Consider the following 18856-nt stretch of genomic DNA (forward strand, 5'->3'; position numbering starts at 1 on the left):
GGAGGCCGCGGCGGAGCCAGGCTGGGGGGGTGGCTGGGAGGAGGAGGAGCGGGAGCGGGCTGGTGGCGGCGGCGGCCCGCGACCCCCCAGCCCCGAGCCCCAGCGGCACCATGGCCTTCCGAGGGATCCGGGCCGGGGGGCGAGGGAGCAGCCACGCCGAAGATCATGGCAAAAAGCAGAGTTCAAGTGAGCTTCCCCCTCCTGCCCCGGCCGCCGCCGCCGCCGCCGCTCATCTCGGGCTGCTGCCGCCGCCGCCGCCGCTGCCTGCTCCCTAGCCCGGGATCGCTCCCGGCCGCCCGGGGAAGGGGGCAGCGGGCAGCCTGGTGGCTGGCCGGCTGGCTGCCTGGCGGGCAGGCGGGCGGGCGGGCTGGCTGCTCCGATCGCGTTTTTTACAGAAATCACCTCCCGGTTCTGTGGAGACGGGGAAGGCTCCGGGGGGAGGGGGGAGGCTTCGGGGGGCTCTTTTTTTTTTTAATTTTTGAAAGCCGCCCCTGCCGCTGCGGGAGAGACACAACTTGGGGTCGGTCGTTTTTCAGGTTGGGTTAACGGCATGGAGAGCAGTAGCCACCACCACCACCAGCAGCCTGGACCGTCGGGGGAGAAAAGAAACCACCATTGGAGAAGTTACAAGTTGATTATTGACCCCGAGCTGAAGAAGGGGCAGCATAAACTCTACCGTTACGATGGACAGCATTTCAGCAAGGCTGTGAGTAGAGGGGGGGTGTCTCTCCTCTTCCTTTCTTGCTGCACCCCCCTCCTTCCTCCTCCTCCTTCCAGGGCCCAAAGGGCGACAGGACCTGCCGGGACCTCCCCCCTCCCCTTTCGAGGGGAAACGTCAGGGGGAAGCCCTCAGTAGCTCCCCCCTGCCCCCCCCCCCCCCCCCCCCCCGCCCCTGGTCAGTGTTCAACTGTCAGGTTCCCAGCCCACCTCCTTCAGTCCGGCCGGGTTTGTGTTCCCCCCCACCCCCTTCTTTCAGCTCCTGACTTTTGACACATGGGGGAGGAGGGAGCTAGGAGGGGAAGGGGCTGCTTCCTCTGGCCACATTTCTCTGGAGTTGTAAGTGTGTTCCCGCCCCCACCCCCCTGCCTTCAATCTCAGAACTCTTTTTTTTTTTTCTTTCCCTCCCTCCCCCCCCCCCCAGACCCAGTGCTTTCTCTCGGTGAAAATCGAGGACCCGAGAGTCAGAAGGACATGGACAAAAACCAAGGAGTTGGAACTTCGTGTCCCCAAATTCAAGGTAGTGACCCCTAACCCAGTCGGGGGAGTTTCGACTTGGGGGGATTACCCCGAGTTCTAAAATACCGTTGGGAAGGACATGGCCCCGGTTCCCGCCTGTCTGTGTGTGTGTGGGGAGGGGGGGGACAAACTGGTGTTTAGAGCTGCCCGGCTTCTGCTGTCAACATTGCAACAACCATCCAGATTGTAGACTCGGCGGGGAGGGAGGGAGGGAGGCTCTGGATACTTTGTCCCACTGGCCTGGAGGGGGGTGTGTTTCCAGAGACATCCCTCGATGGGGGGGGGCAGCTCTTGAGGTAGGGGGTGTCACTGGCACCAGGGAACACCCCCTCCCCGGCTACCCTTCCCCTTCCATTTAAAGGGGGGGAAGGCCCTTGAGCAGGGGGGGAGTCCTACGTCAGGGAAGTAGGGGGAGGGGAAGGAGAGAGAAACTGTTTCATATCCCCCCCTTCCTTCCGAACCCGAGGACTTCCACGTTCCAAACGATTTAATCCTCAGCTTTCTGTCCCCGCCCGCGTGCATTTGAAAAAAAAAAAAAAGTGTGTGTATTATTTATTTATTTTCTACCTCCAGAAGGTTTGAGGTGGGGGGAGGGGGCGGTGACCTGCCTCTGAGCGAGTCTCTGCATTTCTTCTGAATTTGGATTTTTTTTTCCCACCCGGATCGCCCCTTCCTCCCCGAAATGCGTGCCGGGCCCTCCCTCCCCACTTCCAGATCGATGAGTTCTACGTGGGGCCGGTGCCTCCCAAGCAGGTGACTTTTGCCAAACTGAATGACAACATCAGGGAAAACTTCCTGACCGACATGTGCAAGAAGTATGGGGAGGTGGAGGAGGTGGAGATCCTCTACAACCCCAAGAACAAGAAGCACTTGGGCATTGCCAAGGTGGTCTTTGCCACCGTGAAGGGGGCTCGGGAGGCCGTGCAGCATTTACACAACACCTCTGTCATGGGCAACATCATTCACGTGGAACTGGACACTAAAGGTGGGTAGATCCTGGGGACGCTGGGGGGGGGGAAGGGAGTCTCATCCTTCGGCTTTCCTCTTCTCACTGCTTCCCCTTCCCCGGCTTCTGCGTTAGGGAATCTATGTTTCCCCCCTCTGCAACCTCCTCCCCTTTTTATTTTTTGCCCCTCTCCCCTCCCCACCCGGGGCAGAATCACGTGGAGCCCAATGTGTTGTTCGTTGCTAGGAGACAAGCCGTAATTTACAAAATGCTCCAGTCTTTGGCCACCCCCCCCCCACCGGGACCACTCAGAAAATTAGCCCCAGTTGGGCTCCCCCTGTTCCCCCAGCGCCTCCCTGGCTCCCCCCCACAAACCTCTGTATCTTGGTTTTTAATGGTCCCCTGTGCTCTTGGGGCCCCCTTTTGTTTACTGGGGTGTTTGTATCTGTGGAAAGGGGGGGATGTGACTGAGGGGGCCTCTGTAAATAAAGTGAGGGGATGAAATTGCGGGCGACCTATCCGGGCTCCCGGGAGCCCACGGGGCAGCTCTTTCATTGATAAATAGTGAATGATGAAGTCGGGCTGCTTCAGAATCCCGCACAGGGCTTGACAACTGAGTTTCTTGCCTCACTCCCTCTTAAAGGGATAGCAGCACTTCCTCTCTGCAGGAATCCCGCCTGTGAGAAAAAAAAAACAAGCCCGTGTCTCTGCTGTTTGCTCCAAAAACCGGAAAGAGGAGGGGCTGGGAGTGGGGGGGCTGCTTCCCGGCCCCCACTCTTTCTCTAGGACCCTCTGGCCTGTGGCAGGGATCCCCCATACTTTGGCTTCAGGGTTTGTCTGTGGTCTTTCTCAGAGTTTTAGTCAGAATAGGATTCTTATGGATGGGGAGGAATGATGATCTAAATGGCCAGAGTGTGCCCGCTTCCCTGTCCAGCCTCCCGTTCCCCCGAGTCGGAGCCGTTTCCTGGGTGGCCCGAGCCCTGGCTGGGCAGCAGTGGCTCTGCCCATGACTGGCCTCTCTCGTTTTCAGGGCACTGTCAGTGTAGATACCTGGAATAGGAAAAGAACAGGCCTAAAAATCCAGGAACTACCCCCCCCCCCTCCAGAAGAGGCTAGTCCTTGTTATTGCAGCCCAGGGATCCCTGCCAGCTCTTCCACTCTGATCTTCCTCTCCCCTTTGTCAGCTAACCCAAGGCTAGGCACAGTGACGGGAGCGGGGAGCCTAAAATCTAGTCCTCTTCCTGTCTCAGCTTCTGCCCCCCTTCCTTCTAATGTCCAGTAACTTTTAAGTCCAGAACCAATGGGCCCACTACCATTTCTTCTGACCCAGGGGGCGAAGGTGGGATCTCTCAGCAAGGCCTGTCCCCATGCACACACGTCCTCACAAATAAATCAACTCTGATCGAAAAGGGCCTGAAGATACCAGGAACTGAGGGTGTATTTCAAGAAAAGAGGAAAGTTTACTGTAACTCAAGGAATGGAGATGCTTTGCATATTTCAGCCCTGTCCTAGAGGGGTCCCAGGTTTACTGATCGTTAAGGTCTCACCATCCGGTCTGGCTTGTCTGCAGCTGCGAGGCTCCATGGGCCAGTAATTCTGGCAGAAGGGCCTGTTACCTTCTTCACTTTAGGGATCGGGGCCGGGGCAAGACTTGCCCCAGCCCTAGGCTGGAGGGAAAGAAGGAAAGCTAGGGAAATTTGGGGGCTGCACAGCTTTGCAGATGGGCATTGGGCTTGTTAATAAATGAATGCTGGGATCTGTTCAGGTGTGGATTAGGAGCTTCAGAGGCTACTTCTGGTAACCTTGAGATGCTGTGATTGGCAGCAGGACCCAGTTCAGTTGGGCAAGCCATTTTTCTGCACCTCACTTTCCTCCTCTGTAAAATTTGGTCAGACTGGACAGCCTCTGAGGTCCCTTGCAAGTGTCCGTCTGTGATATTGTGGTTCCTTTTACTGCTGTGTGGTGGTAGTGTATTTTTGTCTTCCCTCCCCCTCAAAAAATCAAACTTCCCCTAATATGTGTGCTCCTGGCTTTGTGCCCTCATCCCAGAGCTCTTTGAACAGTATCTTCAAAAAAAAAAAAAGTTTATTGTACTTTGCCTGGTCTCCCTCGTGTTCCCCCCCCTAGATCTGAGGGATCCCGGCACCCACAGAATAGGTTTGGTGTAGATGTGTTCATTTAAAGTCCTCTAGCTGAGTGTGAGGAGTCAAAGGCTACGTCAGCACCCTGACTCTGACTTGGGGGTCCCAAAGAAGAAGAGGGCATTTGGTCACAGCCATGGCTTTGTAGAGGGAGGAGTGGTGAGCTTAGCTTCAGGATATCTGAGAACGGGAAGGGAGAGGAGCTGAGTTATCTAGGAGCCTAGCAAAGGGAGCACCTGTGTGGTTCCTCCCAGCTCCCTGGACCATAAGCCCTTCGGGAGAAGGAGAATAAGGGGGCATAGGATCAGAATGTGGGCCCAGCTGGGGCCTTTCCCCTCTCCAAGCAAACCCCTGGCTAGGTGGGGATCACTGGCAATTTGGGGTCATCAGAGAGAAAAATGGACTCGGAGGCTATTTTCCCTTCTGTGTCCTGTACTGCTCCATCCCTTATTTCCACAGCTGTCCCTCTAGAGCCTGGGTTGCCCTGGGTGGTCCCTGGCATTCAGTGCAGAGGTAAGAGGCCGGGTCGTCCCTGCTCACTTAATGAGACGTCTTCTTCCCCGTGGTCTGCGCAGGCGAAACTCGGATGCGATTCTACGAGTTGCTGGTGAATGGCCTCTATACCCCCCAGACCCTGCCGGTGGGCATCGAGCTGGACACCTCTCCAACGGTCAATAAAACTTTGCAGGTGAGCAGGTTGGTTCCTTGGGGGGGCCTAGGATTCCTTCCTTTCTCCCAACTTCTCTCAGCCCTAGCTGACCCTTGCAGGGGCTGATTGAGAGAGAGAGTGTGTGTGTGTGTGTGTGTGTGTGTGAAGGAAGCAAGACCTGGTTTCTGAGCCTGTTCTAGACACCATGCGACTGTTTGACTCAGTTTTCACATCTGTAAAATGCGGATGGTAATATTAGCACTACTTCTGTTGTGGAGTTTAGATAAGAATGAGTGTGTAAAGCAGAATACTATTCTTCTGAACTAGTCCCAGGGAAAGGCTTCTCCCTCCTGGCTTTAGAGTCTCTTCTTCATGTTTCCTGTCCAAAGTGATTCTAGTCTCAAGGGGAGGTTGCTCTTTCCCAAATCTCGTGTGAAAACCCCTTTGGACCCTGTCCTTGGGGACCACGGAGGCTGGTCGGTCGTTCTTAAATCAGACCCTTTGTTTTAAACCCGGGGAAACTGAGGCTCACAAAGGGAGATGAGATTTTTACCCCAGAACCCGCAGTGGCAGAATGACTAGACCCCCAGGCCCCTTAACCATCCCCATTGTTGACGCCTGAGCCGCTCACTCGAGACGTGGTCCGGATCCCCGTGGACCCGAACCAGGGACCCATTTCTGCCCCCTTTTTTAAATGCAGAAATTCTCCCAAACATCGACATATTGTGCCCCAGCCGGCTTCTCCCAGGGCTCCCGAGCCCGGCCAGGTCCCTTGGTCTGTCCCCCAGCTTAGAAAGGGCCATTCTTTCTCCCTGCTGATCCCCTCCGTGGCCCCAGTTTTGCTGAAGGACCTTTTTGATCCTGTAGCTAGGGAGTGCTCCAGACAGAGTGCTGGACCAGAAGTCAGGGAGGTCGAGATCCTCAGACACGGACTAGGGGTATGCCCCCTGGCAAGCTATTGCCTGCCTCCGTTTCCCTTAATAATATAGTTAACTATCTTAGGGAGAGTATTACCTGCCTCCTAGTGTTGTGAGGATCATGTAGGAGGTGTTTAATAAATGCCTGTTCCTTCCTCCCCCCCATACATCCCAAGAAACTTATCCAAAAGCTTCAACCTGGGGGAAAAATGTCTTGCTCTGTGTCACCTCTCCGGCTGTCCCTTAAGCCCTGAGCAACATCTCCCTCCAGCAGCTGCCTCTGGACCAGGGAGAAGCCCAGGGAAGCCACTTATTTTAGCGAAATGTGCCCCAGATTTGTTAGAAGTCTGCAGGGACCGTGATGGTGATTTGACTTACGAGCCCATACTTTTGATGAGGGGCCCATAATGGGACAAACATTTCGACTTGCCTTCGCCTCCTTGGAGGAAGGTCGAGGAGGGACTCTGGCCCTGGGCCCTGCCTTGGAGGTAGGGAAGAGGGAGCAGGGACTAGAACTCTGAAGTTGCTTAAACAACCATCTGGCTTTGTGTTTTCCTCGCTGGATATTCTCCGACTTCCCTTGAGATCTTCTGCCACAACTCTTGTCTCTGCTTTTTTGGCATGATCTGGATTCTTTTTTTTTTTTTTTCTTCCTCCCCTTTTCTTTCCCTCTCCCTGATCCCTGGGAATTATAAAGGGACTCCTGCCTTGCCAGGCTGAATTAGTTGTTAAGTGTGCCTCAGTTTCCCAGGAGCTGGCTTCAGGAAGGCCTCTCTGATAGAGGGAACCCTTTCAAAAATATTTTGGGGAAAGGGTGCAAAGCTCAGCTGGAGGGGATTTGGGTCATTCTGCTGACCCTGTCCCCTTCTCGATCCCCAGTAAATCCAGTAGACCAGAATCCCTGAATAAGATCATGTTTTAAGATTGGTTTGGAGTGTGTGTGTGTGTGTATGTGTGTGTGTGTGTGTGTGTGTGTGTGTGTGTGTGTGTGTTTTCCCAGTGACCCCTGGCCCTTTACAGGGTCCCTCACCCCTGAACTCTAGCCTTTGCCTTCTATAAGTTCATCCCAGCCTTTCACTTACAACCTCTCTGATCTTGGGTAAGTTTATTTTTTCTCTCTCTCCCTCCACTTCCCTTTTCCTTCTAGCTCTAAATTAGTGTTACTGATAATTTAAAATTAATTAATTACTTGACTTACTCCATTTACCTGGGCCTTGGTTTCCTTATCTGATGTTCGTATTCTCTCTGAGAAAGGACTGGCTGGTTGTGTTTGCTTATTTTGCTTTCCTGAGCCTTGCTGTTCTCAGCTGGGAAATGGGAAAACAGTAATAACTGGGCCTATTGTGAGGAAGGTTCTTTGCAGACATGAGGCGTGAGCCCTTTCTCGTCATTCTCGGCCTCTGGTGGCGTGACTGGGCAGGAAGGGCAGGAAGGGCAGGGGCGAAGGAAGATGCCGTCCCAGACCTAGAGTTTACTGCCTGGGCAGAGATTTAGGGAGCAGGAAACAATCTCTCCTGACAAACCCATGGGGATGTGTCCCCAGGGCAACTTGGGCTGGAGGAGGGGCAGACAGTTGAAGGGATTTGCTGGACGTGTCACAGAGAGGGCAGGCTTCCCATGTGGGTTTCTGGGCTCTGAGGGATGGGGAATATTTCCCAAGCACCTGCTCTGGGCCGCGGGTCCCGGGGTGGGACAGAAGTGACGGAGGCCTGCCTTCTGATCATCTCCTGGAGGGGGAAGTGTCTCGGTAGTTGGGACCCAGTGGGGGGCTTCCTGGGGAGGGGATCTGGCCCCCGGCCGCCTCCGTGTCTGAGGCCTCCGTGTCTCTCCCCCGTCTAGCTGACAGATGCCCTGAAGCGCCTGAAGGATGGCAGCGGGGCCTCGGCGGGCTCCTCGGCATCAGTCACCCCCAACAGCAGCACGCCCTTCTCCCACGACACCGCCTATTCCAGTAGCCGCCTGGACACCCCCAACTCCTATGGCCAGTGCACGCCCCTCACCCCCCCGCTTGGGCACCCCCTTCTCACAAGACTCCAGCTACTCCAGCCGCCCAGCCCACCCCCTCCTACCACTACAGCCAGGACTCGGGCTACAAGGCCCGCCGGCACGAGACCAAGTTCACGGACGCCTACAACCGCCGCCACGAGCACCACTACGTCCACAACTCATCCGGGGCCTTCCGCTCCTCGGAGCACACGTTCCCGGCCGCCGCCTCCGGTGGGGCCAGCGGGGGCGGCGGCAGCTCCTACAAGCCCCACGTCCAGCCAGAGACCCCCCAGTACTCCCACACTCCCCCTTCCGCCCCCGTGGGCCACACCGGCTCCAACTACAAGTCGGCCTTCTCCCCCTACCAGGCCCCGGCCCTGTTTGCCCCGCACCCCGAGGAGCCGGCGGCCCTGCCAGCCTTTGCCCAGGGGGCCCGAGACGGTGGGGAGTACCGCCGGGCCCAGCCCCCGCTCGAGCCCCCAGCCGTCGCCGCCCCTCTAGCCAAAGAGAGGCCCGAGACCCCCCCGGGACCGCCGCCGCCGCCCCCGCCCCCTGAGCTGAACAGCCTGGAGCCCGGCGGGGGGCCCAGCTTTGGCTGGAGCCCCGAGCGCTGCAACAGCCCCGGGACGCCCACTCTGGAGGCCTCCCCGTCTGCCTCGGAGAAGCCCCACGACAGCCTGGACTCCCGCATTGAGATGCTACTGAAGGAGCAGAGAACCAAACTTCCTTTCCTGCGAGAACATGACTCGGACACAGAGCTGCGCATGGAGGGCAGCCCCATCTCCTCCTCTTCCTCACAGCTCTCTCCCCTGCCCGCCTTCGGCTCCAATTCCCAGCCCGGCTTCAGAGGCCAGACCCCCTCATCTCGGCCCTCCAGCACGGGCCTGGAGGACATCAGTCCCACCCCGCTGCCGGACTCGGACGATGAGGAGGACTTGGGCCTGGGCCTGGGCCCCCGGCCCCCTCCGGAGCCGGGCCCCCCTGACCCAGCCGGACTTCTGGGCCACGGGGCTGACGCGGCCAAGGAGATGGCCGGGGAGAGGACACCCGCCTCGGAGAAGATGGATGAGGTGAGTGGCGCCGGCCGGAGGGGGTACGCGAACCTGGGACCACCGGCCCTCCCAGGGAGCTGGCTCTGGCAGCGGGCTCCACTGCCCTCCTCCTCTTCCGCCCCAGCAGGGCGGTGATGGGCCGTGGGTCCCGGCTCCTTAATGACAGGGCCGGGACTGGAAGCCGGCACCTCTGCCCTGGCACTCGGCCCCTTTGTGGGTGGGTTAGCTGGACAAAGCTTGTCTGGGGTCTCCTCAGCTTTTCCACTCGGTTCCCGGGATCTGGTCCAGCTGGGGGGGTTCTCCCAGTGCCAGACCCTCCACCTTCTCCACCTTTCACTCTGAGCTTAGGCAAGAGTGGGGACCCCCCGCCCTGGCAGAGAAATGCAGGACGTCCCTCTGGGAAGATGGCTCTCCATCCCCTTTCCCCTTGCCATGTTGAGAGATTCAGGTGGGACCCCATGGGGCCGCAGGAAGAGGCTGGGAGAGAGCCCTTGCTGGGGTGTCCATCCCCGGGCCACCAAGAGCTTCTGGGCAGCAGAGGTGCTGCCAAAGGGTATGGGGAGACGACCTCCTGGCTTCCCCACCTCCTCCTCCCCTTCTCAGCTGCGGCAGAGGGAATAGGGAGGGAGTCCTGGCATTCTGAGAGCGGACTCTGGTCCTATCTGGTGACAGGGAGGGACCAGGACTGAGGGGTCAGTTTGACATCTCCCTCTCCCTTCTGGCCACTCTGTAGTCCATCCTTTTCCTCTTTGGACTGTCTCACCCTCCCCCAGCCAGGTCCCCCCTAGGGCCCCCTAGGAAGTTGGTTGGGCCTTCTGCTGAGACTTGCTCGCACCCCGCCTCCGCCCCCAGCCATATCTGTTAGGTCTGGCCTCCTGGGAGCAGAGGAACTGTGACCGTGGAGGTCCCGGGCCTCCCATGGGAAGTTCTGGTCTGTCTAGATGCTCACACTCATGGGTCTGGAGCTGGAAGAGACTTTAGTGCTCCCCCTCATAGGGGACCTTGCCTAAGGGGTCTCAGTAATGGGGAGCAGAGCCCGGGGGCTTCCCCGGGGCAGCTGTGTGGTGAGCGAGGGGCTGGTGGGATTCGCCGGTGCAGGAGCTGCTGAAGGGGAGCTCAGGGTCCTGAGGCAGGCAGATGGAGCAGGGGGCCGGGCTCTCGCAGGGATCCTCCTCCCTCCCCTGAGACTCCCCAAGGAGGCAGAGGAGAGCGTGGAAGATGTCATCCCCCATCCCCCGCTCACTCTGTCAGGGTCCTGGCCCAAGCCGGGCCAAGCGACCTCCACCTGGGACCCCTCGAGCCTTATGAGAGCAGGGGGATTTCCTGAGGTCGCTGCCTCCCTGGGACCCCGGGGGAGGAAGAAGGCAGTGGAGGGACGTAGGGAGCGATCACTTGGGGACAGAAGGGCTGTGGCTGGGCTCAGGGGGCTTCTGCCTGTCCCTGGTGCCCGAGCTGTCCCAAACTCCCCAGCGGCCAGCAGGAGCACTCGTCCCTCACACCCCGGGGCCATCGGCCCAGGGGACCCAGGACTGGAGCGCTCTGCTCCCGTGGGTGGCCCGTGGCCCTGAGGGCCTTTGATTATGGTCCGGAGCTCCCTCGGGAGAAGAACACTCTGTCCTTGTTGGAACCACTGGGGAGGGGAGGCAGAGGGGAAGGGTCAGGGGCCCATCTCCAGATGGAGCGGGCTTCGCTGGGAACTGTGTGGCGTCCGTTTGCCAGGGGGTGAGCCTTAGACAGAGAAAGGGAACCTTCTCCCCCAAGACCAGTCTGACCTGTTTCTTTCAGTGGGGGGAGCCACAATCTGCCCTCAGAAGTCTTAGGGTCTTCACCCTACCCCCCCAAAGCCTACTGCCTAAGTGTAGGGTAAGGGCCGGGGTCATCTCCTGAGTGGGCCGCCTGGCAGGGGAAGGAGATGGGCTGTGGATGACCTTTATGAGTGTGTTTGGGTCAGTGGGACCCCAAGGCAGTTTTTTCCTGGACTTAGAGCCCCCAGGTACATTTCCAAATAGGAAAACCTGAGTTCAGACTTACTGACTGTCGCCTTGGACAAGTCACGTAATCTAGTGCCTCGGTTTCCTCATCTGTAAAATGGGGATAGTGAGCCCCGGCTCCCAGGCTTGTTGTAAGGAGATAATAGTAGTGAAGCACTTAGCACCCCGCCGGCCAGAGCGAGCGAGGGGCAGGTGCTTGGCCTGGGTAACAAACCTGCCTGGGCCGGAGGACCGGGCCTCCTGGGGCCCACGCATGGATTTCAGGGTTCTGTGAACCTAGAGCGGGGAATGGGACGTTGTATTTCCTTGGTAATTTTACAGACTTTATTTTAATCTTCCAGTAAGCATTTATTAAGCAACTACTGCACTTGGGGGGGGTGTCCATGAGTGCTAGGGGGGTCCGGGACCCTCCCAGAAAGGTTAAGGAGCTAAATCCGGGGGCTCTGACCCGTATGATTCTGGGAGCGGCCCGTGAGCCAGAGCTCCAGTGACCTGCCGGTGCTCCCTCGGCCTTGGGTCACGGTCCCTCCGCGGCCTTCAGCTGGCAGCCCGGAACTCGTCCAGCCCGAGCGTTAGTGACCGTGGAGGGCAAGTGGCCGGATGGCCCAGACCCGGCCCCCCGTCGGAGGCCTGACATGGGGCCTTCACGGGCAGGGTGAAGGGCCTGTCGTCCTTGGACTTGGCAGCCGGGGAGCCCTCTTCCCTTCTAGAGCTTGGATCCCCGACCTCCCCGGACCTTAGTTTCCCCTTTTCTAAAACTAGGCCGCCAGCTGGATACTCTGTTGCTCAGTGTTGGGGCTCGGGTGCGGGTCAGGAGGGGGCGGCTGAGGGGGCGAGCAGCGGGGGAGGCCGGGCAGGGGGAGCAGATCCAGGGAGTCGTCCGGTCGGCGCTGGGCGGGTGAAGCTGGAAATGGGGAACGTCAGATTCTGGCCCCTCGAGGGCGGAACATAAGAACCAGCCATCCACGCTCCTCCCCTCCCCCCCCTTTCTGGTGGCCCATGTGCTGGCTCTGGGAGCCACAGGCCTGCAGGGCCTCGGTTCTGGCTGTCTTAGGCGGGCCCCCTCCCCTTCCTCCCCAGGGGTCCCTGAAACAGAGGCGGGGCAGACAGACACTTGTGGGCCTGGACCCCCCTCCAGGGGCCTCTCCTCTAGCTGGGTCTGCCTGCGTCTTTCCATTTTTCTTCTCTCTTGTCTGACTTTGTGTCTCTCTCTCTCTGTCTCTGTCTCTCTCTGTATCTCTCTCCCCTGTCTCTGTCTCTCTCTCCCTCTGTCTCTGTATCTCTCTTTGTCTCTCTTCTCTGTTTCTCTCTGTATCTCTCTCTGTCTCTGTATCTCTCTCTCTCTCTCTCCCCTGTCTCTGTTTCTGTATCTCTCTCTCTCTCTGTCTCTCTCCTGTTTCTGTATCTCTCTCTGTCTCTGTATCTCTCTCTGTATCTCTCTCCCCTGTCTCTCTCTCTCTCTCTATCTCTTTGTCTCTCTCCTATCTCTGTTTCTCTCTCTGTCTCTATATCTCTGTCTCTCTCTCTCTTCCCTGTCTCTGTCTCTGTCTCTCTCTCTCTCCCTTTGTCTCTGTCTCTCTTCTATCTCTGTTTTTCTCTGTATCTCTGTCTCTGTATCTCTCTCTCTCTCTGAATTTCTCTCCCCTGTCTCTGTCTCTCTCTTTGTCTCTCTTCTATCTGTTTTTCTCTGTATCTCTCTGTCTCTGTATCTCTGTCTCTCTCTCTGAATTTCTGTCTCTGTTTCTCTGTCTCTGCCTTACTGGACACTTGGGGGAGGGCGAGGACTGGCTGATTCCTTCCTCAGCTCCCCCCAGAAAGGAAAGGGCTTCCCTCCGCCAGTGTCAGTAATGGGACTGGGCCCCTGGGACCCCGGGATCCGCTTCTCTCCCGGTTCCCTGGAGCACGCGCGCAGGGCGTGCCAGGGACCTGCCAGGTGCCGAGAGGGGCGAGCTTGTCTCCTCCCCTAATGGCCCCATCCTCCCCTCCCCTCACCCGAGTAATTAATGAGTCTATAATTAGCCCGGGTGGCTCTGGGCGGGGGAGGGGCCGGGGAGGCGGCGGAGACCAAGGGGGGGGGGGGCCCGCAGGGGCGCTTGGCCATTTCCCGGGCCATCCCGGGCCTGCAGCTCAGCCTGAGGCGGCCAGCCCCAGAGCACTGTTCACTGGGAGAGCCGGGGCCTCCCGGCTGGAGGTGCTCCCGGGAGAGTGCGCTGATTTTGGGGGTGCTCCCTGGAGCAGATCCACTGAGGGCCTTCCAGTCCTCCGAAACTAAGGTTCCTCCTCCCCCAGAATCACCCCCGCCCCCCCCGGAACGTTTTGGGGTCCGGAGGGTTTCCTCAGCCTAGGGCCGGGATCGTCTCTGACCCCATTTCACAGATGATGCAACTGAGGCTCTCTGGTGATTGGAGGAAAGGAGGACCGTCTGGGAGGGAGGAAGTCTGGGCGCGGTCTGAGGCGGGGGGGCGGGGCTTCGGCCCCCTGGAGGCCGCGGGATCTCTCCCCCTCACCTGCCGGGCTGACGCCAGGTGCCCCGTTCCAGAGCCCAATTAAAAGGCTGCACCTGAGCCCCTGCAGACGGGAGCCTCCCCTGTCTGTCAGCCTGCGCCCGGACGGGAGCCGCCTTCCGATTGGCTGGGGCTGGGGGTCAAGGGGGTGGGGGCGTGGCTCCGGCCGGGGCGGCCCCAGGAGGGACCTGGCAGCTGCGCCCCCTCCCGCCTCACCGCAGCCTGAGCCCCAGAGCTCTGAGGCGGCGGAGGCCGGTCCTTCCGGGACTCCGGCCGGGGGGAGGGGACACACCCCTCCCCCCCATGCTCGCCCCCCTCCCCAGGGTGTGGGGCGGCTTGTGTGTGAGGGATTGTGAGAGAGGGGGTGTATTTACTCTCACTCCTTCCCACTCTCCCGCGGCTCTGGCGACAAACGCGGCTTTAAATAACCAGCAGATTTCCTTCCTGCCGGGGCGGGGGAGGGGGGCAGGTGAAGGTGGGACACTGGGTCCGGCCCCCCAGTGGTAGGAGGGGGAGGGGTGGGACACATCCTGGGAGAGAATGACTGATTAGCCAGCCAGGCTAGCTGGGCTCCGAGCCTCCATTTTCTCATCTGTACAATGGGAAGAATGACGGGGGAGGGGGGGGGGTGTTGTAGCGCCCTCTGCAGGCCCCAAAGCACTCCACAGGTGCCAGCAGCATGATCCTGGGCCCGGGGACCGCCTGTGACTTAGCTGAGGGGTTTATAAGAACCCCTCCTGACCTCCGGCCCCCTGGGTGCGGACACTCAGAGCCCGGCGGTCAGCGGGCCCCGCTGTGTCTCGGGCTGGACTCTGGGCTCTCCCACACGCGGGTATTGGGCGGAGGCCCGGGACCGGAAGGGAGAGCAGGGCTGTGGGCGGCCGCCCCTCTGCCTGCGGAAATCCCTCCTTGGCCGGCCCCGCAGCGGGCTGGGGGTCCCTGAGGTTCTGCTCGCTCGGAACAGGCCCCGGCACGTGGGGAGCCCGCCTCCTGTCCCGCCCGTTCAGTCTGAGGGCGACCTTCTAGGGAAGTGTGTCTTGATGGGAGCACCGCGCATGGGGAGCACCTCATGGGAGCACCGCGACCTCCTGTGGGGGGGTCAGAACCCGAGCCGGAAGGGCCCGGGAGGCCGAGTCTTGCCCCCCCTTGTTAGAGACGGGGAAGCAGGTCAGGGAGTCTGGGAGGTGATGGCGGAAGCTGACTTTGAACCGTGTTCTAACTTCAAATCCTCTGGGACCTCCTGGCCGGCTCTTTCTGGTCCCGACCTCAGATGGCACCTGGCTCCTCCCTCTTCCGCCTTCTTGACTCCCCCTCCCTGATCTACCTGACTCCTCTGCTGTCTGCCTGACCCCCCTCCCCCCCACCTGACTTCCCTGAGGGCGCAGTGGTCCAGCTGAAGAATGGGCTGCAGTGAGGGGGCGCCAGGGGCCTTTCCCTCCATCTCCGGGCCCTCACCCGGGCCCTCACGACTGGCCACACTGAGGGGCGCCACCTGACGGGCCCGGGTCTCACTGCTCTCTCTGGACTGGACAGATGGGGGTCCCGAGCCCTCACCTTTCCTCAGGTCCTCCTGGAACCGGAAACGACCGTCGCTGGGGGCCCCGGGCTCTCCCCGCGGCGGGTCCACCTCTGGGCCCCTCGGGACCACCTCTCCCGTCTCCCTTCCCTGCAGGGTCAGCAGTCCTCGGGGGAGGACATGGAGATCTCCGACGACGAGCTGCCCTCCGCGCCCATCACCAGCGCCGACTGCCCCAAGCCCATCGTGGTGAACTCCTCGGTCACCACCCCGGCCGTGCTGGCGACAGCCATCCCCCTGCCGCCCCCCGGCTTCCCGCCGCCCCTGCCGCCGCCGCCGCCCCCTCCCCCCCAGCCCGGCTTCCCCATGCCGCCCCCGCTGCCCCCGCCGCCGCCGCCGCCTCCGCCCCCCACCCATCCGGCGGTCACGGTGCCGCCTCCGCCCCTGCCGGCGCCGCCGCCGCCCCCGGGGGTGCCCCCGCCCCACATCCTGCCCCCGCTGCCCCCCTTCCCTCCGGGCATGTTCCCCATGATGCAGGTGGACATGATGAACGTGCTGGGGGGCCAGTGGGCCGGGATGCCCATGTCCTTCCAGATGCAGACGCAGATGCTCAGCCGCATGATGCAGGGCCAGGGCATGTGCCAGTACCCGCCCTTCATGGGCAGCGGCATGCAGTTCGTGAACCTGCCCCCCTACCGGCCCTTCTCGGTGGGTGCCGCCATGGGCCGGGGCCAGCAGTGGCCGCCGCTGCCCAAGTTCGACCCCTCGGTGCCCCCGCCGGGCTACATGCCCAAGAAGGAGGACCCCCACAAGGCCACGGTGGACGGCGTGCTGCTGGTGATCGTCAAGGAGCTGAAGGCCATCATGAAGCGCGACCTGAACCGCAAGATGGTGGAGGTGGTGGCCTTCCGGGCCTTTGACGAGTGGTGGGACAAGAAGGAGCGCATGGCCAAGGTGAGGGCGCGGGGGCGGCTCCAGGGAGGGGGGGGCGTGGTCTGGCCCGGGCAGCCCTGGAGAATCCGGGGGCCGGGGGCCGGAGACCTCGGGTTAGATCCAGGCCAGGCCAGTCCTTGCCTTCGAGGGGCCTGCGGGCTGCTGGCCACATGGTGGGGGCGGGGAGTGAGCTGGAGTCCCCCGCATTAGGACCCGGGAAGACCCAAGTTAGAATCCTGCCTCGACCCCCTGCTGGTTGTGTGACTGGGAGAGTGTCTCAGTTTCCTCCTCTGTAAAATGGGAGTAACAGCACCTGTCCCACAGGGTTGTTGTAATGATCCCATCAGCCCCCAAATACTGTGTAAAGGTTTTACGTGCGGACTGAATGATAGTAATAGCTGCTGCTGTTGGGGGGGGGGGGAGTCAGGGGGAATGACTTGCCCAGGGTCACAGAGGCAGAATTTGAATTCGGGGCCCCCGACTCCAGCGTGACCTGCGACCCCCGTAACTGTTCCTCAGAGCAAGCCGGGGGTCAGCATCGCCCGGAGAGCTGCTCGAGGGTGTGGGAGGGGCAAGGCCCAGGGTTGGGGGGACGACAGACCGGCCCCCACCAGGGCCCCCCCACCAAGGAACACCTGCGGCCCCCGAGGGGGACTTGGGTGCAGGAAGGGCAGGCTCGGAGGAGCCCCACTTTGCAGACAAGGAAACTGAGTCCCGGCGGGAAGGAGCGACGTAGCCGTAGATGAGTCTCTAGTCCAACCCTCTTTCATTTTGCAGATGGTCCCCGAGAAGGGAAGTGAATTACCCAAGGTCACACAGCAGGTAGTAAGTGTCACGGGGAACATTGGAGCCCAGCCCCCCAGCCCCCAGAGCCAGGGCTTCCCCCGGCCCCGGCCGCGGCTCCCACCGCCCCGCTCTCTCTGCCCCGCAGGCGTCCCTGACCCCGGTGAAGTCGGGAGAGCACAAGGACGAGGAGAGGCCCAAGCCCAAGGACCGCCTCACCTCCTGCCTGCTGGAGAACTGGAGCAAGGGCGAGGGGCTCGGCTACGAGGGCATGGGGCTGGGCATCGGCCTCCGGGGCGCCATCAGGCTGCCCTCCTTCAAGGTGAGACCCCCGCGCCCGGGAGGGGGAGGGGCCGCGGGGCCGCAGAGGGGCGTTCCCCTGCCCTCTTTCCTACAGCCCCCCCAGAACCCTGCACCAACCAGCGCTTTGACGTGCAGGTAAAGAGGAAGGAGCCGCCGGACCCGGCCTCTACGGGAGACCAGAAGAGACTGCGGCCCTCCACCTCGGTAGACGAGGAAGATGAAGGTTGGTGATTCTCTCCTAGGGCCGCCCTCCCCCCCCAACGAAGCCCCGCCCTGACCCCCATCCTTCTCCCTTCCCCCAGAGTCCGAAAGGGACAGGGACATGTCCGACGTCCCCTCCGACCTCTCCAAGAAGGACCCAGACGGAGTCAGCATCCGGAGGCGGCCGGCCCGTCCCCTGGAGCTGGACAGCGAGGGGGAGGAGGAGGACGATAAGGAGGAGTCATCTTCCTCGTCTTCGTCCTCCTCGTCTTCGTCGTCGTCGTCATCCTCGTCCTCGTTGTCTTCGTCGTCGTCGTCTTCCTCGGAGAAGGAGGAAGAGGAGGAGGACAGGCTGGCCAAGACCTCTTCTGACAAGGTGGGGGTCGCTCCCGGCCGGGCTGGCTGCCCAGCGCCCAAAGCTTCCCGCCCTCGAGGGCGCGGGGGGCAGTAAGGAAGTGCGCCATGTGCACGGAGCCGAGAAGGGCCGGGGGCCTCCGGCAGCCCTGGGTCTGAGCGGGGGGAGACTGGGGGGAGGGGAAGCGGGCCCGGGTCAGCAGAAGCCCCGTATGTGGCTGCGGGGCTGGGTCTGCACTGGGCATCTGATGGGGAGGGTTCTGGACCCAGCCGTCACCTCTGCTTGCCTCAGTTCCCCTATCTGTGAAACGTCCGCCTCCCGGCCAGCGCTTTTTAAGTGTTAGTTATTATTACCTTAAAGCGGGCGCTGAGGAGCCAGAGGCAGCAAGGTAGGAAGGGACGGGGCCACTGAGGAGTAAGTGCAGAGCCCTCCCAGGGGCCCGTGGGGGCGAGGGCCGGCACCGGACCCCCCTGGCGCTCCGACGTGGGCGGCTGAGGACCTGAGGCGGGGCTCCAACCCCCGAGCGTAGTCCAGATGGGGGGGGTCTCTGCTGGACACAGTCTCCCGGGAGTGGGGAAAGAGCGGAGGCTGGAGGGCTCTGGGGGGAGGACGCTTGAAGGGACTAAGGTTTAGGGGCAAAGGTGAAGCTCTGTTTTGAATCTGAGCGGCCCCCCGTGCGTCCGGGTTGAAATGGCCAAGAAAGACTGGAGACGGCACTCGTGGGTCCGGGAGGTCGGCCCCGCGCAGAGACCAGTGGTTCCTCGGTCCCAACCCCATTTCTTGTTTTTGTCTCACTCCGCCCCCAATTCAGGAGGAGGAGGAGGAGGAAGAGGAGGAAGAGGAGGAGGTCTGCGAGGAGGAGGAGGAAGGAGATGAGGATGAGGAAGAAGAGACAGCAGAGGTGGAGTTGAGTGAGAAGGAGGAGGAGCCAGACTCTGAAGGAGGTGATTGTCCATCTTTCCCGGGCCCAGCTAAGCGGGGGCACAGCTGGGGCTGACTTGGCACCTGCCCGGCTGTGCCCGTCACGCTTTTGATGTCTGTCCCTGTAAATCTTAATCAGAGGAGGGAACCGACTTGGACATGGTGGCCGCATGTCCCTCCAGGGGGTCCCCGTTAAAGCGAGGGCCGGCTCTGCTGCTAGCTCCCCCTCACTGGGAACTCCCCCCGTCTCCATCGGGGTCGAAGGTCTCTCCCTCGCCCCTGTCAGGGACACCGACCGGAACCATGAGTCAGGGCTGCCCGGTGGGTGGGTAAGCCAGCGTCTCTGGCACTTAATGCGCCAAGAGCAAAAGCAGAGCCGGTGCCGGCCCTCCAGGAGCGCCCACTCTACTGGGGAGGACAAA

General features: G+C 61.0%; 1 protein-coding gene across 1 annotated transcript in view; it reads left to right on the forward strand.

Annotated features, from left to right (window-relative positions):
- Nucleotides 1-10: 10 nt before the first annotated feature.
- The window catches only part of SETD1B (SET domain containing 1B, histone lysine methyltransferase), a 33291-nt gene continuing 14445 nt past the window's right edge, over nt 11-18856 (forward strand). The window contains 13 exon segments of the mRNA XM_074298042.1: nt 11-186; nt 537-706; nt 1142-1237; nt 1951-2221; nt 4899-5011; nt 7729-7890; nt 7892-7939; nt 7941-8945; nt 15095-15892; nt 16803-16976; nt 17093-17180; nt 17260-17534; nt 18325-18457. Of these exon segments, the coding sequence (XP_074154143.1) occupies nt 111-186; nt 537-706; nt 1142-1237; nt 1951-2221; nt 4899-5011; nt 7729-7890; nt 7892-7939; nt 7941-8945; nt 15095-15892; nt 16803-16976; nt 17093-17180; nt 17260-17534; nt 18325-18457 (3409 nt within the window). The 5' untranslated portion in view covers nt 11-110.

Source organism: Sminthopsis crassicaudata, chromosome 1 (genome assembly GCF_048593235.1).
Source record: "Sminthopsis crassicaudata isolate SCR6 chromosome 1, ASM4859323v1, whole genome shotgun sequence".
NCBI lineage: Eukaryota > Metazoa > Chordata > Mammalia > Dasyuromorphia > Dasyuridae > Sminthopsis > Sminthopsis crassicaudata.